General features: G+C 34.7%; 5 protein-coding genes across 7 annotated transcripts; 3 read left to right on the top strand and 2 right to left on the bottom strand.

Annotated features, from left to right (window-relative positions):
* Positions 1 to 1,829: 1,829 nt before the first annotated feature.
* LOC142974981 (uncharacterized) lies at positions 1,830 to 7,729 on the bottom strand. The gene is made up of 10 exons (XM_076117582.1): positions 7,474 to 7,729; positions 7,224 to 7,353; positions 6,978 to 7,107; positions 6,675 to 6,868; positions 6,000 to 6,178; positions 5,392 to 5,587; positions 4,692 to 4,807; positions 2,927 to 3,195; positions 2,133 to 2,160; positions 1,830 to 2,050 (listed from the first exon to the last, which is right to left on the bottom strand). Exons 1-10 carry the CDS (start codon positions 7,599 to 7,601, stop codon positions 1,981 to 1,983), a joined length of 1,440 nt encoding a protein of 479 aa, XP_075973697.1. The 5' UTR covers positions 7,602 to 7,729; the 3' UTR covers positions 1,830 to 1,980.
* Positions 7,730 to 7,836: 107 nt separating this feature from the next.
* Positions 7,837 to 12,043, top strand: LOC142974983 (uncharacterized). Its single transcript, XM_076117583.1, has 8 exons — positions 7,837 to 8,179; positions 8,324 to 8,453; positions 8,783 to 8,912; positions 9,130 to 9,266; positions 9,726 to 9,868; positions 10,183 to 10,384; positions 10,689 to 10,807; positions 11,094 to 12,043. Exons 1-8 carry the CDS (start codon positions 8,091 to 8,093, stop codon positions 11,227 to 11,229), a joined length of 1,086 nt encoding a protein of 361 aa, XP_075973698.1. The 5' UTR covers positions 7,837 to 8,090; the 3' UTR covers positions 11,230 to 12,043.
* Positions 12,044 to 12,228: 185 nt separating this feature from the next.
* On the top strand, positions 12,229 to 13,388 carry LOC142975129 (uncharacterized). Its single transcript, XM_076117819.1, has 2 exons — positions 12,229 to 12,534; positions 12,668 to 13,388. The coding sequence occupies exons 1-2, from the start codon at positions 12,261 to 12,263 to the stop codon at positions 13,264 to 13,266; spliced, it is 873 nt and encodes a 290-aa protein (XP_075973934.1). The 5' UTR covers positions 12,229 to 12,260; the 3' UTR covers positions 13,267 to 13,388.
* Positions 13,389 to 13,442: 54 nt separating this feature from the next.
* Positions 13,443 to 16,500, bottom strand: LOC142974980 (uncharacterized). Its single transcript, XM_076117580.1, has one exon. It carries the CDS (start codon positions 16,197 to 16,199, stop codon positions 14,481 to 14,483), a length of 1,719 nt encoding a protein of 572 aa, XP_075973695.1. The 5' UTR covers positions 16,200 to 16,500; the 3' UTR covers positions 13,443 to 14,480.
* A 639-nt stretch (positions 16,501 to 17,139) lies between these two features.
* LOC142974532 (uncharacterized) lies at positions 17,140 to 20,866 on the top strand. Of its 3 annotated transcripts, none has more exons than XM_076116933.1 (7): positions 17,140 to 17,285; positions 17,388 to 17,591; positions 17,680 to 18,003; positions 18,296 to 18,401; positions 18,772 to 18,887; positions 19,616 to 19,671; positions 20,679 to 20,866. In XM_076116933.1, the coding sequence occupies exons 2-7, from the start codon at positions 17,406 to 17,408 to the stop codon at positions 20,749 to 20,751; spliced, it is 861 nt and encodes a 286-aa protein (XP_075973048.1). In that variant the 5' UTR covers positions 17,140 to 17,285; positions 17,388 to 17,405; the 3' UTR covers positions 20,752 to 20,866. The 3 variants fall into 3 exon arrangements, with proteins under 3 accessions (XP_075973048.1, XP_075973047.1, XP_075973046.1); XM_076116932.1 differs by having other exon boundaries at positions 19,613 to 19,671; XM_076116931.1 differs by having other exon boundaries at positions 19,610 to 19,671.
* Positions 20,867 to 21,108: the final 242 nt, after the last annotated feature.

Genomic DNA, 21,108 nt, shown 5'->3' with positions numbered 1-21,108 from the left:
TGCTTCAATATATGTGTACGTAGTAGATCATTCACATACACAGAGTATCCAAAGCAGCCCTCAGATATCATCACAGGACATATCGAGAATGTAAGATTGGCCAACAGCAGAGGAAAACCAAAAAAATATGTTGAATTTGGAAAAATACTGACAATACTGACCGATTTTCGAAAATACTGACTTTTACTGACCAGGTCCAAAAATACTGACGTTTACTGACTTTACTGACCTGTTTCGGCCCCTGCTAGAGATGTACATGTGAACCGTCGATACAAACCTCGTTAGGTCCGTTATGTCTCGCTTGTAGCCTGCGGTTAGGTTTAGTTACGTGTTTACCTCGTCCACGGCCTCCACTAACGAATAGACTGGGGCGTGGGAAAACCTAATGAAATGACATTTTCACAACACCAATGTACAAGGCGAGTATATTAGGAAACTGTATTAATACTTGTCGTTTTTTTTTTAGAAAACTTCATAGAATATATTATAAAATCATTTTTTCCACAAGTTATATTTCGACTGAAAACTGGTGTTTTTGTTAACGCAATAATATTTTTTGTAGCAAAATACGTTGAAAAACACGTCACTGCATTCACCGGTTAAATAAAAAAGGAAGCTTAAAACTAAACCTGCGTAAACTTTATAAATGTTAAAGCATTTTTATTGAAGCTCCATTCAAATTTAAAACAATCGGACTAGCGCCGTTCCGTTCATTGCATTCTAAAATTTGCACATGGCTTAACTTTAGGCGCGGGAACAAATATAGTAGCTCTATTATTAACATTATCTAAAACCAAACACGAACGCACTGCATTTCTAGAAAGTTCGAACCAAAAACCTGAAGACTTCCATAACAATTTAATCATGATCTATTTCCATCGTAATAAACAAGTAAGCACGTAATAAGAAAGGACAACGATAAAACGAATTCAAGAACTTTACTGGCTCATTTATTAAATCATGACAGTCTTTATAATTAAGTTCGGCTTGTAATAATGTGATGTACCTCGGTCATTACGACGTAACGACACTTTGAGATCACTTTCAATATTAGTGCCCTCACAAAGGGCCGGTAGCTTTATTAAACGAAGTTAGCTCGTAAAGATGATTTTGAATGGCCCAACACACCTCTATAAAAATCTAGCTTTTAATTTATAGGTGTTGTTCACCTGGTTTTAAAATATAATTTATGGTTTGTACTTTTAATTGTTATTAAAAGCGTCTGTTAAGGTTTATTAGCATAATATATCATTTTTATAATGTGAAAACATGAATCCCTAAACAAGCATTTGAATAAGGTATGTATGAACTGCGAGTGATTATAATGTTCTCTACGGCTATTACAGTAACGTTTAGAGGCTTTTCATTAAACGATACATAATAATATGCCGTATTTTCAAAAAAAGACATATTATTATTAGAGATACAAATAACATGACTATATCAATTTATATCTATTTTCAAGTCATTTTAAATATCCATAATCATATCATTAAGCTTCATCAAAAAAAGCTGATAATGTAAAACGTAAATTGGAAAATTTCGCTCATCGTATGTAGCCAAATTAGATCATACGTAGCACCGCTACGTCGTATCGCGAAGAGCTACGAGCGGTTACGGATTATTTAGGCCGAGATAAATAGTCGCCGCTTTACTCGCTCCCGAACGATTAGCGGTACTAATCGAGTTGGCACTACGTAATCTCAGTATTAGTTTGTATAAATACATAGTTAGTAGTTTTAGTATTAAAATAATGAGTTGCATAGGAGCTAGTAACTTTTAAATATGATTTTATACGCAATCGGTTGAAACATGTAAAACAATGAAAAGAAAAAGTACTTATAATAGTTTTATTACTACATTACATGTTTTGCAGTAAATATATCAGCTGCTTGCTAATAATAATCTTAAAGATAAAAATACAAAAATGCCTAGTCGTGATTAAATAAAATGTGATATTCGACCGTATAACGACGCACTTCAAAAATAGGCCATTCCTTGTTGGGTTTCATATAATTTCACTTCATCTTTCTTCAACGACAACTCGGGTCTAAAAAGACATAAAAAATAATGAGAATAATGTGCGAGAACTTTTGTTTAAAATGTAAAGCAATGCAGTAAAGTGTACTTACAATGTCAACTCCACGGTCTGTTGTTGAACTGGAAAAAAGACAATGGAATGTTGAAACATAATGAGGTCGACCTTTTCATTTCATATTATGCACTGAAAAATGTTTCTGTGAAATTACTTTCAAATACTACTTGTGGACTGACAGTCGTAAAAACTATATTATATAACTAAATTGTATTTCGTTTGTGGTTGCGGGTACTTTGATAACACAATAGAGACATTTCGTATGGTTAACAAGCAGTCTATAAAGGGGCTTAGTGGAATAGGTAATCGGACAATTCATGTACACAGTACATTCTAATATCTATCAACTTGTATTTGAAATTCTAATTGAAATTCGTAAAGCCATTATTAGCTATGTTAACGCGCGGTGACGTGACACTAATAGCTACGGACAACACAAACACGTACCCGCACGTTTAGTAAATCAATCCCTACATACATTATCGGAGCTTTCACATCCAGCTTATATTCAGCAATTAGCAAATCAAATCAGTTTATTAGTCATTGAGTTAAAACAGTTGTTCTCTTAAATCTTGTTTACGATATCTACTTAAATTGAGACTTATCGCCCGTACGAACATATACACGCGTGCTCGTGTATACGCTTTACCCAAAATATATCCCGGTTTCGTATACTTAATACTATTTCATTTATTTTGTACCTTTAGTTCAATATATTTTTTTTCTGACAAAAGGTTGGTAAATCTTAATACGGTTTCATAATTTCGTATTTCAGTAGGTACCAAAGTCATTAATAAAAGGGAAATAAGATCTTATGAAGTAGTCACTTACCCATCTGCGCGGGTTGCTGTTGTATCATGCCAGTGACATCGGGGAAGTAGAGAGCATGATTGGCTATAAACTCCTTAGGCTGGTCGATGTACGTGGGCTGGACGACGGGCACGTCATGAGTCATCGTCATCTCCTGCACGCGCCATTTGTCCATCTCGTTCTCTTGCAGTTTCTGAAGTCTCTCCACTTGCTTGTATGAAGGTTCACCGCCGATGTAGTCGCGTTTCATACGATTGTGACTACGGATTTCGTGCTTGCGGAGATCCGATCTACAAAAAATATAATGTTGCAATAGCTGCGGGCCGACTTTATTAACTTAACATTTATTTATGGCTCGAAATCTAACACAGTTATACTCAGTTTTGATTTTGCAAAGCTATTCAAAAGTTGGAACATTTAAATTAGGAAATAGTAACGAATACAAATCCGCCATTATGGAATATGGAAATTGTGAAATGTGTACTACTATAACAAGTTTGACCGAAATAACTATGTCTCTTGTAACTGCAAACTAGAAAATTAATACGAATATATTTGCATAGAGTTAAGTAGATTTGTTCATTAAAATGCTTCGAGTGTATGCACAAGGGAATTACTTTATAACATTGAACATTATGCACTGCGATTAATGGATACTAGACGCATTAAGGAGTATAATTTCTGAAACTTTAATAGCATAACTTAATAAAGGTGCAGCGTAGTAATGTACGTAATACATTTACTTTATTCCCTACGGCATTTCGCGATAGACTTGTAACTGTAATTGTGCGTTGTACTTATTAACAACTTATTTGCTTTTCGTTAAACTTCTCTAAAAGTCACAGACTTGTATTTAATTTACAAAATATGCACATACAAAGAGTATTTTCTCATAAGTGGAGATGAAACTTACGAAGTGAATAGACCTTCTGAACAAATTTAATAAGTATAAACACATTTGAGCGAATACGTATATTACGCGACAACAAAGGTGTAATTAAATTAGATTGCACATTCCCAAACATCCCCATTACGCTGCTACAGCTACTTATGGAACCCACAAAGCATAATTATAATTTTACTGTAGGAATTATAATATCAACTTACATTGAAAGTCGTATATAAATCAAAAGATTAAAGTAACAAAGATGTTGCAACATCAATCGGTCTACTGGCCATCAATGCCATTGATCAACAAGCCATTGACCAAATTGCCTAGTTAAAATTGTCGACAAAGATCGTTTATTAAGGCACTCTACCGTCGGGTGATGATCCAAACACCTTTATGTTTCAGTTGTTAAAACCCATCGTCCCACTGCTGGACAAGGGTCTCCTCCCGGAATATATAAAAAAAATAGTGCGGGTTGAAGACTTTGAAAGCCCTCAAGAAATCAATTAAAGAACGTTTTAGGTATGCAAAGTTTCATTACGATGTTCTATATGTCAAAACGGCACTACTATTTCTCTGGTTCCTGCCTACCTCGATAAGAAGAAGGTTTATATATTAGGTCGGGGAAAAGTCTTTTCGCATTATAGTATGTTTGAACTTGTAATAAAATCTTTTCTCTACACAAATAAGCTCGATATTCAGGTACCTCACGAGCTCATTGAAAGAAACCTAATGAACCGTGTACTCATTTGTGATTCTTAAAGCCAAAGAGATTTTATTACAAGTTCATACATACTATAATGCGAAAATACTTTTTCCCCGACCTAATATATTATATTTCATCAACTGTATATTCTCGTAAACGGAACAAGTGTAGAATAAAGAGTGACAACTCACTTGTAACAGAAGTCACGTCCGCAGAAGTGGCACGTGTGCTTGATGTTCATGTGCGTCGCCTCGTGGTGCTCTCTCAGCGCCGTGTTGGTGCGGAACGCCTTCTCGCACATCGAACACTGGGGAATTACAACTTAGCTTTATCATTGTCAACTAAACTATTTGTAAAGACAGTTTAGTTCATTAGTGAGTCTCTTCGCTTTCTAGCGCCGAAGTGCTCTTCAAATGTTATAGCTTATTTTTTTTTTTAATGTATAAGTATGATGTTTCAAAAGAAAAATATTTAAAACCCTTCGACCAAACACTGTCGCTAAAGAGATCGACAAAACGCGTCACGTCGGTAGTCATAATTTGAGGCCCACACAGTACAAATATTTGTATAATCTAAATAACTAATTAATGTCCCATTGCTGGGCAAGGGTCTCCTCCCGTAATGAGGTATCTACTGACCATAAAAGCAAACGTAAATAAGTAGGTATAAAATTAATTAGCAAATTGCTGCTATTCAATATTTTAGCCGGTCCAAAGAATAACCCTCTTATTCATAAACAGACTATAAACCTATTTTAGTTAAAAAACTACTATAATATGTTTTCTCTTTTTCATTTCGCTAATTAGTGAAAGAAACAAAACTCTTTATAAGCATTTCATAACTTCATATATTTTTATGAATAAGAGGATGTGAATAGTGTTACGAACTTACCTTAACCTGTTTGGCTTGGTGAGTGAGTTTGTGTTTGTTCAAGTTCGATGGGTTGACGAACGTGGCGGGGCACTGAGGGCATTTGTAAGGCTTTTCTCCGGTGTGGGTCCGCATGTGCATCACTAGGTAGTACTTGTGCTTACACTTGTACGGACACAGGTCGCAGAAGAAGTTGAATGTGTTTGTGTGCACCAACCTGTTTGGAGAAATAAAATTGATTAATTAAAGAAACTAATAATGTTTGTATTAAACTGTAATTTATGTGCCAACCTAGAATAACATTTTTAAGTTTGAAGCGACAAAATAGATTTGATAAGCACATTTAATGATGGCTGCAGGATTTACAAATGGAGAGTAAGCAACCTTAATAGGTATGTATTTCAAACTAGGGGCTAGTCCCGGTTTCACTTGCTTTAAAAATAATCAACTTTTACACGTACTTGCTCTTGAATCACACTATCTATTAAAAAAATCGCATACAAATTTGTAGCGTTGTTTTAATCACGTAATAGCGACGGACAGCGGAATAGCGACTTTGTCCAAAACTATGTAACATTCTTGTAAACAGTATAAATATAGTATAGATTAATATCGAAAAAGGAACTCACATGTGGTTTTTAAGCCTGGCAATAATAGGGAACTCTTTGCCGCAGGTGGGACATTTATGCGGCACAGTCTTCTTGTGGATGTGTCGCATGTGCTGCGCGATGCTCACGACAAGCTGGCCGCAGATGTCACACGCGCGCCGCATACACTGCCGCTCTCGACGATGAGCTACCAGCTTTTCCTACATGAAAAATAGTCACAATTTATACATCTATCAGTATAAGCAATTAGATGTATTTGATTCCAACACAACTCATTACATCAGTTTAGACCTTATGAATTCAGGGTCAATTCAGGGTTACAAAATGATGCCTAGACTAGTGTAAAATGATGTCTAGTAGAGTGGTTAAAATACATTGCTTGTTCTCTGTTATATAATAATAATAGTGTCCTAGCCAGTATCCGAGTACAGCAGTAAGTGTCATTGAAACTGGCCAACAGTCCAGGATTTGGTTTATAGTGTCCAAGTGTGTGCACAATAGACAGCTACACTCTCTATTCCATTACTCTCATAACCCGGTGGGATGTACCAACATTAACAACCTCAACTTCCTAACTCCAGGCAATTTCTTGGAATTGTTGGTTACTGTTTTAATGTTTGTTACTGTTTTAAATAATGCATATGCTGTGGAGCAAATGTTATATTTAAAAGATAATAAGGATAATATTTTCATTACCTTATTAGGAAAAGACAAATCGCATGGAGAACACGTGAATTGTTTCACTTTAGGTGGTTTCTTTTGTTCCACTTTAGCATTTTTCATTTGTGCTCTCGCGAGGTCCTCCTCGATTTTTAGTCTTTTCTCTTTCATCTCATGTAGCAGCAATTGGAAATCATGCTTTGAATATGGATATGAAGGGGTTATATTACCTACAAATAGTAAAATTTACAATTATAGTTAACTGTTATTGATATCTACCTTATGAAGAGCATTCTGTTCTCTGTCTTATATCCAGATTATTAATAAAAAAGTATATACCCATCGGGTTTAATATTTTCTTGAACTTCTTATCAGAAGCTTCACAAGTTCTTCTAAAATTGATTGCAAACTTCAGCGACTCTAAACAATTAGTGCAGATAAATTTAGGCAAGGAGTCATCTGGTTCAATCTGCAACACAAAACATATGGTTACTAAACATTAGTTTAGATAAAAAAGCTAACAAAGAAGTTTCTTTCTTTACTTTTTTTACAGTAAGAGATAAAATTTTAGTGTTTAACACTCACAGTGATGTTGGTGATGCTCCTCATAGCACTCATAATATTATATCCATCTATTTGATCAGTCAATGGTGTGCATCCGCTTCTAGCACAGACCCTACATATCATATCCTTGCTTAATTGAACTGTCTTCTTGCTGAAAGGAAACAACATGTCACATTCCAAAACTTCTTCACAACCAAATGATGTCGTATACGAAACGTTTACACTTTTGTTAAAAGTATTAATTGACATAAATTACTTTTCCTGCACGTACCTGCTCTCCGTCATGAGTTTCTGCCAGTGATCGCCCCCAGAACTGGTTTCATCGACTGGATATGGATTGTAAGTATACTGTACATTATTCAACCTAGTCAGCATCCTTTTAGTTAAATAGACTGCCATAATGGTAATTAATCTTCACTCATACTATATTATTTATTTACAAATCCGAACATCTCTTGATAATATAGCGTCAACCAAAAACTAGAAGTTTGCCTGCACTTGCGTCAATTCTGTCAACATTAAAGTTGTCACTAGTGTCAAATAAACTGAAATCTGCGGGTGGAACTTTACTAAAATTTCATGACGAAACAAAGGCTGTCAGTTTTTCTTTGATGTCGAACCGTCATCTGACTCATATGACAGTTTGACAAGAGAGAAAGTCTGAGAACGTATTTTTAGCATAAATAGTTGAATAAAGGAAGATCCAAATATCGCTTACCATAAGTGCAATAGAGATAGATATTAACTGACATTCCACTATCATCCTAGTACTCATAATAATGTCAACGATCTGTACATAAATATAAATATTATGGCTGGCCGATCGTGAATCTAATTGCCACATTTGAAGACTTAACTTGGAATTATAAATCTCAAACACATTCTAAAATGACTTCACTGCTGCTTCTAAAATCAATGTTGTTTGCCAACGCTCTGCAGAAGAGTAAAAAGAGGAAGAAAATTAAAATTAAAAAAACGTATGTCTGCTTTGTTATTTATTTTCAAAATTACATTTTAAGATAAAGATCAATGTATTTGCCGTAGTTTCAATAGATTTTGTGTTTATAGAAGCTGATTAAACGGCAACATGCTCTAAGGATAACCAATTTCTTATTTTTCAGTCATCAAATCAAGAAAATAAACTTCAGTATGTGCAGAATTTGTAATCATGAAAGAGGAGAAATTCCTATATTCAACAACTTCATGCTGCCCAATATCCCAGAAGAAATAGAGAATTTCTCTGGAGTAGTTGTAAGTAAAGATTTTACTATTCCATCTCTTCTTTATTCAATTTAAGCTGAATTTTCATTCTCCTAGTTCATTACTACTTGTGCTTTTGATAGCATCCCTGTCAGACTTGCTTTCTCTTACCAATTTATTAAGTTTAATCTTGGAAGGACCAAATAGTCACTCCAAGCACTTGTATATATGCCATTGATTGTCAGCCCCAATTAAAATGTCAGTTTTGCTTATTGCCAATCTTTCATATCCAATGTGGGTAAATATTGCCCACTTTAATAAAAATTGTGTAAAGGCATTAAAATGGATGACATAAAATAATAATTGTTTTTTGTTTACAGTTAAACAAATCAGATAATTTATCAAAATACATGTGCAAGAGCTGCATGGATCTTTTAAATGGTTGCATTATGTTCAGAGACCTTTGCCAGAAAACAAACAAGAAGCTTACTAAGATATCTATAAAGAAAGGTATAAAAACACTAGCTTTTTATCTCCAGCCTTTAAAATTAAAAAGTAGTTACATTTTTTTAATTTGGCCTAAAGTTAGACAATGGCTGTCTATATTCCCCTTTTATTTAAACTCTCTTTTCATGTGCTCTACTTGTTTCTTTTTAATTATTTCAATAGCAGTATTTTACAGTTCATAGAAAAAAAAATTAAGTCATTGTTTTTCTGACAATTCCAGAGTATCATAAGTATGAAGAAAAGAATGAAGTGAAAGAAGACAGTGAAGACTCATTCAATATTCCATCACCAGCATTCTCTGAAGACAATGCAGAGTTGTGGGGTTGCTCCTCATGTGGCAAAGAATTTCATGATATGGTTGGTATAATAATTTAAAGAAGACTAAGTATAATGGTAGAGAAGGACAAGTTATGAATTCTCGAACTCTAGGTAATGAATACCTGTGTTGTGTGAATACACTTTATTTTTAATATACTCACATAGTGGTCCCTGCTAGCAAGAATAACATAAAAGTGGTCCCTGACTAAGAAAAGGTTGGGAACCCCTGATCTAGAGTAACTCTAACTCTAGATGCAAAACTCTAAAGAGTTTGAGTTACAATCATTGACACTCAGCAGCAAAATTTGAATGACTTAGATATCAGTACATAAGTACAAAGTAATAATACTACCCTAATGACTCTTAAACATGTTGTAAATTAATGTGTGCGTGGTGATGATTTAAAATTAAAATGCATTGATATGTTATGGCCTATTTACCAACACACTCTTTGCTTAGAGATATTATTCTTAATGAAGAAACAATTCTATTTTTCAGCCTTCATACAACAGCCACTTAACTAAATGCAAGAGTGAAAAACCTGAAGTGCCAAAGCCTCCTGAAGAAACAACAAAAAAGAAGTTTCTCTGCGACATATGTGGCAAAACAGCTTGTTCTAATGCAAGTCTTCTAATACACATGTGAGTAACCAAGCATAATAACACACATACATATATCGCGCATCTTTCCCATGATAGAGACCAAATAACGCGACTTTCTACATACTTCTTTGGTTTCATTCAATTGCAAACAATGGGTTATATAGCTACAAGGCTGCTAATTTTCATTTTCAAATCCGGAGTAAATCCAGCAACACAATTAAATAAAAATTATTGCTTGTTATTTCCTATGGCAATACCAGAAAATGAAAGGGTAGTATTGCCATTACATAAATAATCCAGAACTACAGAGCATTAGACATTTTTAATCAATATTTTTATATTATATTTTGCAGGGGCATCCACGAGAATGTTTTTCCATTTAAATGCGATCAATGTCCCTATCAGGGCAGGACAATGGACTTGCTGAAAGTACATAAGCGATCCCACATGGTAGACAAGCCATTTAAATGCACACAATGTCCTAAGGCAACTACAACATCAAGTAATCTCGCCAAACACATGCGACATGTTCATAGCACCACAAGACCGTTTAAGGTACTCAAGGAATTAATATTTTTTATCTATTCTTGTTTTATTAAGTAATTCAAAAACAAATATTTCGGGCGAAACCAGAAATTTACAGATTAAATTTTAAATTAAATTAATTAATTAATTTAAATTTACAGATTGCATAATTTAGTAAAGAAACTAGTAAGATGTTAAAACTTAATTACTATAGTCGTGCCCCGTATGGCCTTTAAGAAAACAGTAATAGGGTCCCATTTTTGGGTATGGCACCCTAACCCTGGCCTCAGTAGTTTCAATCCAAATGTAGCATTAAACATGTACTTATTTTCAGTGTTCTTATTGCGACAAGGCGTTTTCATACCAACATGACATGAAAAGGCACATAAGAGACATACATCTGAGACAAGGGACAGTTGAATGTGATGTTTGTTTCAAGAAATTTAATACAAAGTAAGTATGTTGCAATATTTCTCTCTCTTCATCGTTTCTCAGAACTTTATGATGCTTTCATTGAAAGGGCTAAGATTTATTTGATTATTTATTGGATACAAAACATGTCATGTTCTCTAAAAAAACGCATCCACATCGGTTCACGTCTATATACTACAGTACTCATGTACAGATGTACTGAGTACTCTTTTTTCGATGTAGGTAATTGATTACAAAAGTTATTACAAATAGGCACCATAATATTACTTTTTATATTTGTATTTTACTATAACGTTTTAACTTTTAGGAAAATATTACAAGGGCACAGATGGAAGATTCATAAGATCAAAGGAGAGAGACAAGGCCGCCTACCGTCGTATTTACAATGTCAGATGGATCCGCACAACGAGAATAATGTCAATAACTGTGATCGTAGCTATTAATTAGATTTATACGAACTTTAGTTCATTATTACTCTAGACTTTTAGTAGTTTAAGTAAAAAACAAGACTTCAATGAGGCATCTATTATTAGTTCTTATGCCATGGCCTATTTTAATGTAACGCATTTTAGATAAAAATACTCGAATATAATAACAATTAATTCATTTTCTTTAATCTGTTTTCCGCGGTTTTATTTGTTTGTAATTTATTCTTAACAAGATTTAGAGTAATAAAATATTTAATTTAATAGAGATTCTAGTTGAGTCCTCATGACCCAAGGTACTTAAATTGAACTTGCGGCTTTTTCTCTGTTAATTAAAGCTAGTAGGTACCTGTAATTAGACCCATAAAAGCACTTATCTACATAATTATATAGATGCATAAATGTTCACGAAAAAAAATCGTGTGGAATTATGGAAAATTCGGAGTAGGTATCTTAGTCTATGGGTCTGCGGTAATTCTATAGCAAATACGCCTTTCGTCTTCCACCCTAGGGTGTCTCATGCTAATCTCTAGCTTAGTTATTAGAGTAGGTATAAAAAGTACCTATTATAATTTATAATATAAACATAATATGGTAATAATTTTTTTATTTCCAAGTAATTATAATTAAATAATATTATGGTTTTATCTATCACTACAAATATTTAAATTTATGGAGATTGTTCTTATTTTATCTAATAAACAGACTGGGCTAAAATAATTGTTATAAAATATTATTATTACGAATGATAAAATAAATAATATAGATACTTTTAACGATAAAAATGTTTTGTTTATACATTTTCTTTTATAAATACACACATTAATTTTTATCTGAAGTTTAATTTGTGCTATTGTACCCTTCTGCTGGCTGTTATCACTTAAATGTTCACTAGGTATTGCAACAATTTCTTATAATGAGTAAATCAAGTGGACATTGTGACAATTTATTACAACTAATGTGTTTACACTTGAGGATGTATTCTCAGTTGCTGACAGGATACGAAACAGTGCTGAGTGCACACACCCAAGGTACGCGCGTCTATCAACATGGAAAAATTCCGAATCTTATCGCTAACACTGTTGTGTATAAGCCAGTGCTTAGCATTCGACTTGCCTAAAAATTGTCGTTCAGAGTTAAAGATCAACAACAACCGCTATAACGTATCGAATACGTATCACGTTGGAGAAGCGTATCCAACTGATGCTCATTACGATGTTTATGGTAACTTATTCTATGTGGAATCTGGACGAAACGAAAAAGGATTCTATTTCAATGTGAACATTATCAAATTCAAAACCACGGCCCCGGAGATGATACCAGGTAAGCTACTATTGTATCGAAACACTTAAGTTATCAATGTACAATATCTGCTCGCGAGATTTTCCAGGTTCGATTCCAGTAAAATTATAAATAGTGTCTACGTTCATAAATATTGATAATATCGAATTTTCAGGATTACCCAAAGACATCAGTTACTCGATTGCCGTTGATAACAATGAGAAGAAAGTATATTTTGGTACGGGCCACGGAATTTACCGGTATGATTATGAAACGCATGAAGCTACTCCCGTTTCCAGTAACACTTTCAAACTGGATATGATATTTGTAGATAAAGACAGCAACAAATACGTTACTGAAAACAAAGATGGTGTGGAGGAATTATATCTATTGCAAGGGGAAAAGAAAATCCGGTTTAGAAGCCTCGAAGCGCTGAACGAATTGGCTATAGACGATAAAAATAATTTCTATTACATAAAAGACAATAAGTTGTGCGTCTTAAAATCGACACATTCCATTCCTATCTGTATCGGCAACATCACATACGACGGTATGGCTCAAATAACGGTTCACAACAATCATGTGTTTGTAGCCAGTGACGAACTGCTGTATTTTCATGAAAACGATACAGGAAACTTAAAATTTGTTGAAAATGCTCCCGAAAATGTTACAGCCATTGCATTTGATAAAACTGGAGATTTTATTTTGGGAGTGCATGGGAAAATTTTGAAATACAAGAAAAACGAGTGCCATATTCGTAAAAACAATGTTTAGATATAAATGCATCAATGCAATCATGCAATCGTCTAGCCCCAAAATATGATATATATCATACGAACTTCATCTATTGCAAAAGAAATTCTGAATTCGCCACAGCAGAAATGAAATACCTTATAAACAACAGACATTACCCAGGGAAATTAGAATAAGTACTTAATAAAAAAAACACATTTTAACTTTCATTTTTAATAGTAAAAATAAATTACCTACCTAGTTGTTACAGCCCACAATAGCCAAGCTTAATATAACTAGAACATAGTAATAGTTTTATTTTATACCAATGAGAATAATCACTCAGTCTATGTTGTTATAACTAATTTTGGTAATTAAAGAAGTCAAATAATTAACAAAAATAATATGAAATATCGTATACATATTAAATAGCAGATAAGCAGATATTAATCAAAACACAAGTCACATTGCTTATTCTTCAAGAAAAATACACACTATGTGACAAATACGTCATTATATTGATAAGTCGAAAAAACCTTAATAACTAAAAAAATCAGACCCATTGCTGGGTATGAGTCGCCTCTCGCAATGAGAGAGGGGCAGGGCCTAGAATCCACCACACTGGTAAAGTGTGGTTTGATAACTTAACAAATTATGTGTAACACAGCAATAATTTTTGAAAGTTGCATGTTTCATTAAACACATAACTTCCTAAAGTTACTGCTGTGTTGCGCATAATTTGTTAAGTTGATAATATTATTTGTAAAAGAAAATTTTCTGTAACAGGTATTTATTTACCTCTGACCAAATTCAATTACTCCTTTACTCCTCTATCATGGCTTACAATACTAATGAACTGACAAAAATAATAAAAAATATAAACTAAGTTGGTGGAATTTTTCAGACTCATTGCCCTTTGTAGCATCACAATGTTGTTGATTGAGTGCACTGGTTAAATCAATAATGCCTATCTAAACTTGGGGTATCTTTTAATATTACTGCTATAATATCATAAAAATACTGTTTAAAACTTTATCATTAATACTACAAATATAACTAATGACAAAAGTCTGAAGATTCTTACTGCTGCTTCTTTAATTCCATAAAATTATAAGCAAATTCAAATAGAACTTTCAAAATTATTGCTTGTTTTATGATGTTACTTATACTCTCATACAATGATTGGGAGATAACTAGCAATTATTGATAATAAAATCAGATTCATTCAGTAAGAGAGTGACACACCTGGTGTTGTGTCAATGTGGAAGTATGCTCTGTGATATAATAGGGAATGTAATAGGCTGGGCTTGTGAGTTAGGCAGTGCCATAGGTTGACTAGTGCTAGAAATAGTAATTTGTTGAGTTGATGTTTGATGTACTAGTTGTTGTGCTGATGGCACAAGTTGCTGCTGGGCAGATTGCTGTGCAGCTAGCTGCTGTGCAGACTGTTGAGCCACCATTTGTTGAGCAGACTGTTGGGCAGCGGCTGCTAATTGCTGCGCAGATTGTTGAGCAGCTGCAGCTAAATGCTGAGCAGACTGTTGAGCTGCTAAATGTTGTGCAGATTGCTGTGCAGCCAAGTGCTGCGCTGATTGCTGAGCTGCCAAGTGCTGAGCAGACTGCTGGGCAGCCAAGTGCTGGGCTGATTGCTGAGCCAAATGCTGTGCAGTCTGTTGTGCAGCCAAATGCTGTGCAGATTGCTGAGCTGCTAAGTGTTGGGCAGATTGTTGAGCTGCCAAATGTTGTGCAGATTGTTGAGCAGCTAAATGCTGAGCTGATTGTTGAGCAAGATGCTGGGCAGATTGCTGAGCAGCAGCCAAATGTTGTACTGATTGCTGAGTTGCAAACTGTTGTGCTTGGTGTTGAGGCCCAAGTTGTGGTTGTAGTGCTGTTTGTTGAACAAGTTGCTGAACAGCAGTTTGGGATGCACTGCTCATTAATTGTTGTGCAGGAGGAGCTAATGTTAACTGAGCAGGTACTGCAACAACAGTCTGTCCTCCACCCATCAAAGTGCCAGAGTCACTAACTTGCATTAGTTGTTGGGCTCCAGCACTTGTTACTATGAGTGCACCAGAATTACCTACAAGTTGTTGAGTAGTGCTCACAGTGAGAATTTGGGGAGCTGGAGTCAAAAGCTGAGCTCTAGATGCAGCAGGAGCCAGAGCCAAATTAGGTGTCGCTGATGCTGGCACTAAAGCTGGAAGTGCTCCAGCAAGACTCACTACAGGTGTCACACTGACGGTTGCCAGTGAGACTGGTGCAGATGTTCCATGTCTTGAAGTTATCACACAAGGATGATCTGTTCTCACTGAAGCAGTTTGTTCCAATAAAAATTCATTCATTGAAGTTAGTTGGAGGTTCTTCTCAGTTAAATCTTGCACCTTCTTCAAAAGTACACTTATATTATCATGTAGTAACTTAACTTTGTGATCTAAAGCTTCACAGTTAGGACATGTCGGAGTAGGTAAAGCCTGTTTCTCAATTCCACTGTCTTCAAACGCGAATCTTCTGAACTTAGCCTCTGGAGGAGAATCATCATCTCTAATCGGTGGCGGTGGGCGGTTGTATGGAGGTGGTGGGATATTAAGTACTGATATCACTTCTGTACCAACTACGTCAGGTGGGTGTACGAACTTACAATCTTTATTGGAACACGCACCATTGATGTAAGCTTGACACAGAATATTATTGCGCGGGTCGCGAGGGAATACTCCAGAAACATAGAAGTTGACTTCTTCTTCTATAGAGCTGTGTATAAATTTACAGTTTGCCCTGTAGCAGCCTTTGTTTTGGAAATCATGACAGAAACGAAACAACTCTTTAAGATATCCTTTAGGGGGAATCTCGTGTATGTATCTGCAGTTTTCTCGCGTACAACAACCTCTAATGTAATCTCTGCAATAACTGTTTGGAAGAGGTTTATCGCCATCATCAGAGGCGTTCATTGTACTGTCCACGTTAATTGTTCCAATCATTATATAGATGAATATCGTGAAGACTTATCTTGCGATAAGTTCCTTCTTATTTTTTAAAACTACCATAATAGAGGCAGGCTGTCTAAAGTTGTTGTTACCTTCAACTGTCACTTGTAGCCATTTAATAATGTTTTTTTTTTACTTTTGTTTAAATAACACCAAACTTTAATACGCGATTCACGTCTGAAATTGTTACTTTTATTTAGTAAACATCAATAAAATTATTTTTTCGTCAAAAATATTGACCAATGACGATCTTCATAAAAAATTGAGGAAGAAGATGTACGAATTGAATGAATGTATTTGAATGAAACCAAGGGAAGACCGATGAATGGCGCCTTGTATTTTGTCTATGGGCGAATGTTGCTGAAATTTTTGCCGACCATCAGCAGCTGTCGTACCATCATCAGAATCAATTTCTGAGTTGATTAAAATTGTACCTATAAAATCGTTTATAAAGTCTTAACGGATATATCCAAATGATCCTTGACCGGGGTTTATAGGATAGCTCTATTTTTTTTAAGAAAAAAGACAACTCCCGCACTAAAAATTGCTCTTGTGCCGGGGGACTTTTGCAAACATACAAACAACGGACACAAAGTACTGAAGTACCTACAACCAGACCGAACAATCATTTGTGGATTCTGTGTGGGAATCGAACCCTAGACCTCCCGACGCAGTCTGATTTTATTATCACACAGAGCCACAGAGTCAGTCTTCCGACTGTTTTAATCAAATAGACAGAATTAAAAATAATGTTTTTTTTTGTTAAAAATGTGAAAGTTAGCACCACAGTATCTTGACTCGCTCTAATATAATGATGACGATAACGACAAACTCAATACCTATAATTGTTATTTAAATCGACTAAACAGTTCGATCTTAACAAATCGACTAACATATCTTGTATCGATAGTGATTACAAACATGGTAAAAGAAAACATCATGGCGGCGTCAACTCGATGAGTGATAAACATTGTCGTGAAAAGTTTTGTTATAATTTAATTTTATATAGCACATGTTTATTAACAAATAACATTACAAACTGTAAAAAATAATTAAGGCTGTTTTTTTAAACAAGATGAGGTAAGAGTCAGTTTAAGTCTTTTAGAATGATAAATCCCACGTTGCATTATGTTTCTGTTTATTTTTTATATTTTTTTGTATTAAAGTGTAATCTATTTTTAGATAATATTAAGTAATAAGATGTTTAAACAACAATTATCGCCCCGAACTGTCCATCCTTACCAAACCACGGTGGTACCTCGAAGTGAGCAACAGTTTACATCTGCTGCTCAACAAAGGGCGAAGTACCCGTGGGCGGACGATATTAACACTCCGGTTTATCAAGTAGCAGGCACTGACAGCTCCACGTCTGACAATGCGTACCATGTATGTATATCTCTCAAGTACTCTCTTAGTTTATTATTAGAAGTTATATATTTTATTCACAAAGTTTACCTCTATGAAAAAATTTCAGATGCCACATTATTATAATAATGGAACGCTGAGAGACTATGGGCCGCCATCACCCGTTTATCAGTCGCCGTATGGAGCTGGGACCTGGCGTAATTACAAGAAAGGAGACAAAATCTTGACACATAGTTCTGTAACAGATGCATACTCATTTCCACAATGTGCATCAGCATTCTCCCTTCCAATATGTGATGTAGAGCCACACAGTCAGGTTGTGAGCCGTTCTCCTGTGCCACCAATCCCTTCAGTTAGCCCTGAAGTCCCTATTATTGGAGCTTGTGGAGGACATTGTCCAGGATTTGAATATGTTTGTTATTACATTTTACAGGTGAATATTAACTTATTAATTTTAAATGTTGAAAGTAATATCATATATCCCAAGTATTTTATGGAATTTACAAGTATTTTATGGAATTTAAATAATATGTCTGATAGTCAACTTTGGAATGAATCAGATGTAAATGAACTTTGTTATCCCAACATTAGGTGTCTTAAATGGTATATTTTTAAACACTTTTACTATATTGCTATATCTAAGATAGTACCAACAAGAACTTTGCTATTAAACTTGCTCATACTGTCATAAAGACATGTTAATATAATAATGTTCCTAATTTCAGGTGATATTTGTAGTGGGTATACTTACTGGTATATCTTTGTGCATTGCTGGAATTGTATTGAGGCGCACAAACCGTAATGGTGATCTTGGTGTATTAGTATACATAGGTAAGTTTAAAATATCAATTGAAAAATTAATATTTTGTTACTCATCATAATTTTTTCAGTAATAAACCTGACAGAATGAGGTAATAAATAAGATTTCACCTTGCACACATTTTACCTTGGGATGCCTGATGCTTTGGTCTTAGGCTGACTGATTCTATTAATTACTTAATAAACATGCAAAGCAAAAGCTTAAACATTTGTAGCTATATTTAAATGTACGAGTCTCAATTATTAACTAAACAACAACACATCAAGAAGTGTAAACGATTGCTATAATTCATTCAATTGACTCAATTAATTAACTGGTTGTTAAACACCCACATCAATGATTGTTTGCAGTAAAGCTTATGTGTCTAATTGTAATGTACAGGATGCCTGTCTTCATGTGTTTGCGGCGTATTACTCGGCGTGCAGTGTTGTGTGCGCCGAGAGATTAGACAGCGGAAACTGCGTGCCAACATGCATATACCGATGCAAAATATTCAGGTGATTATAAGATAATATTATAGATCATGAATGTATGTAATATTGTGAATTCATTCTCAACTTGCCCAGTTGTTCGGTTCGGCAATAATCGGCCGAGCTGAGCGACTAAACCGAATATGTGTAGATGTTGTTGTTCGATAAATACTGCCGAACTGAATTGATGTGTAGCAAGCTTAACACTCTACAGTGGTTACTATGGAAGGACAGCAATGCTATGTACATTTCTGTTCACTTAGATATTTAAAGGGACAAAAGAGTAATAAATTCTACGTCTTGTCTAAGAAACGTACGCGCAAATTGACATTAAATTCCAAAATTGAGATGTAATTAATACACACGCACGCGGGACGTGCGAATAGTTCATTTAATTGCGTCACGTAACAATCACGTAACTATTTGTAGATTGTGCAATTCACCATATCGAGCGATTTCTTTAATTGGCTTTAATTTATGGCCATTGTTTAGTTTCTGTATGGTGTACGCGACACAATGTTGTGAAATATGTTGGCTCGCTACCAATGCAATCAATAAAATGACTGTTTGAGAAACAGTAATTATATTTAGTGGATTGGTACTCCTGAGATTCTTCTGCCCCTAGCAAAACAGTCCCCAGAAGCCTATAAAAACGGCCTAGAGAATCAGCCTTCTTGAAAAATCGTGTTTCCCCCTAGGGCTATTAAAGAAAAATCCGTTATTCTTATTAAGGATTTTATTTATTCTAGGAGCAGCCTGCCCCAGCTTGCCCATTGCTAACGTCCACATTACCTCATAGTCAAGTTTATAGGTAAGTCACCATCACACTATTTTCTCAAGAAATACACATAAACTTTAGACATTTACTACCAAATCTCATATTGTTTTTTTTAAGTCATGTTAACTCGGATTAGTTAAACAATATTTTGTTTGTTCCCACACATGTAGTTTTGAATTAGATTGAAAGTGACAAAATATAGATTAACAAACGCTAACACCGTGTTTATTAAATAAGGGAATGAGTATTTAATCACAGGATTCAACAACCACTGTGTCAACTGTAGACCATGACATGGTTTACGCTAGTATTGATCTTATAAATAAATATGTATGCGCTTGCATGCTTTTCAAGCACGTATTGTATGTTCAACATGTGTTAATATTTACTAATTAATGAATACTCGATTTGAATACCTTGAATTGTGATTTCATATAAAAATAAAGATGATTATCGACTACCGCTTGTAAAATATTTGCGTGTTTACATTAAAGTAAGATTTTTTTATTAACGTAAACCGCTTCTTGTCATTGGACAACTCATAGCGAGATTCCAAACTAAGCAGAACTCGTACTATAGTAACCAAACAACTGATAAACATACTTATATACTTCTAAATACTTATATAGATAAACAACTTCACTTGCGTTACATAAGCGTTAAAAATTTTCCCCGTTTTTGTAACATTTTTCTCTGGTACTCTACTCCTATTGGTAGTAGCGTGATGATATATAGCCTATAACCTTCCTCGATAAATGGACTATCTAACACTGAAAGAATTTTTCAAATCGTACCAGTAGTTTCCGAGATTAGCGCGTTCAAACAAACAAACAAACTATCAAAAAAACAAACTCTTCAGCTTTATAATATTAGTATAGATTAACTACCAGTCTAAGAAAAAATGCTCAACACATGCATATTTGTCCCGGGTGGGATTCAAACCCACTACACGCGTTTCAACGGTTAGTGCGGCAAGATTAACAACCGCTGCGCCAAACTTGCAGTAAAAAGTACTTAATTTAGATAAATCGTTGTTTCAGACCGACAGTAAATATATGTGCTGATGAAGAAGTGACCGGAGTTCCTTGGTGGCGCCGCACCAACAGAGACTGATTAGATTAAGTTTGTATACAACATATTGTGTATTTCATAAGTATTGGTTACGTAAGGATACAAAATAATACCATGATCTTGTTATTTTTACAATAAAATTATGGATTCATATATATTTTGTGTTGTTTAATTTTTTGTTTTACCGAGGGGTACCGAGTTATTTCCCAGGTAACTGGGTTGTGGAGGTCCGATAAGCAGCCGCTCTATGTAAAGTACTGGTATTCAGCTCCATCTGGTAATACTGGAAGCTGACTTTAATGATGCCGATGATATCATTTAAAGTTTAAAATACTAAATTAAACTTGGGCGACCTTAGCAAATAATAAGATTAGGGTTAAAAAAAATAAAACAACAATG

The sequence above is a fragment of the Anticarsia gemmatalis genome, chromosome 8, assembly GCF_050436995.1.
Source record: "Anticarsia gemmatalis isolate Benzon Research Colony breed Stoneville strain chromosome 8, ilAntGemm2 primary, whole genome shotgun sequence".
Classification (NCBI taxonomy): domain Eukaryota; kingdom Metazoa; phylum Arthropoda; class Insecta; order Lepidoptera; family Erebidae; genus Anticarsia; species Anticarsia gemmatalis.
The sequence above is the reverse complement of the archived record's forward strand: the minus strand, read 5'-3'. Positions and strand labels throughout refer to the sequence as shown.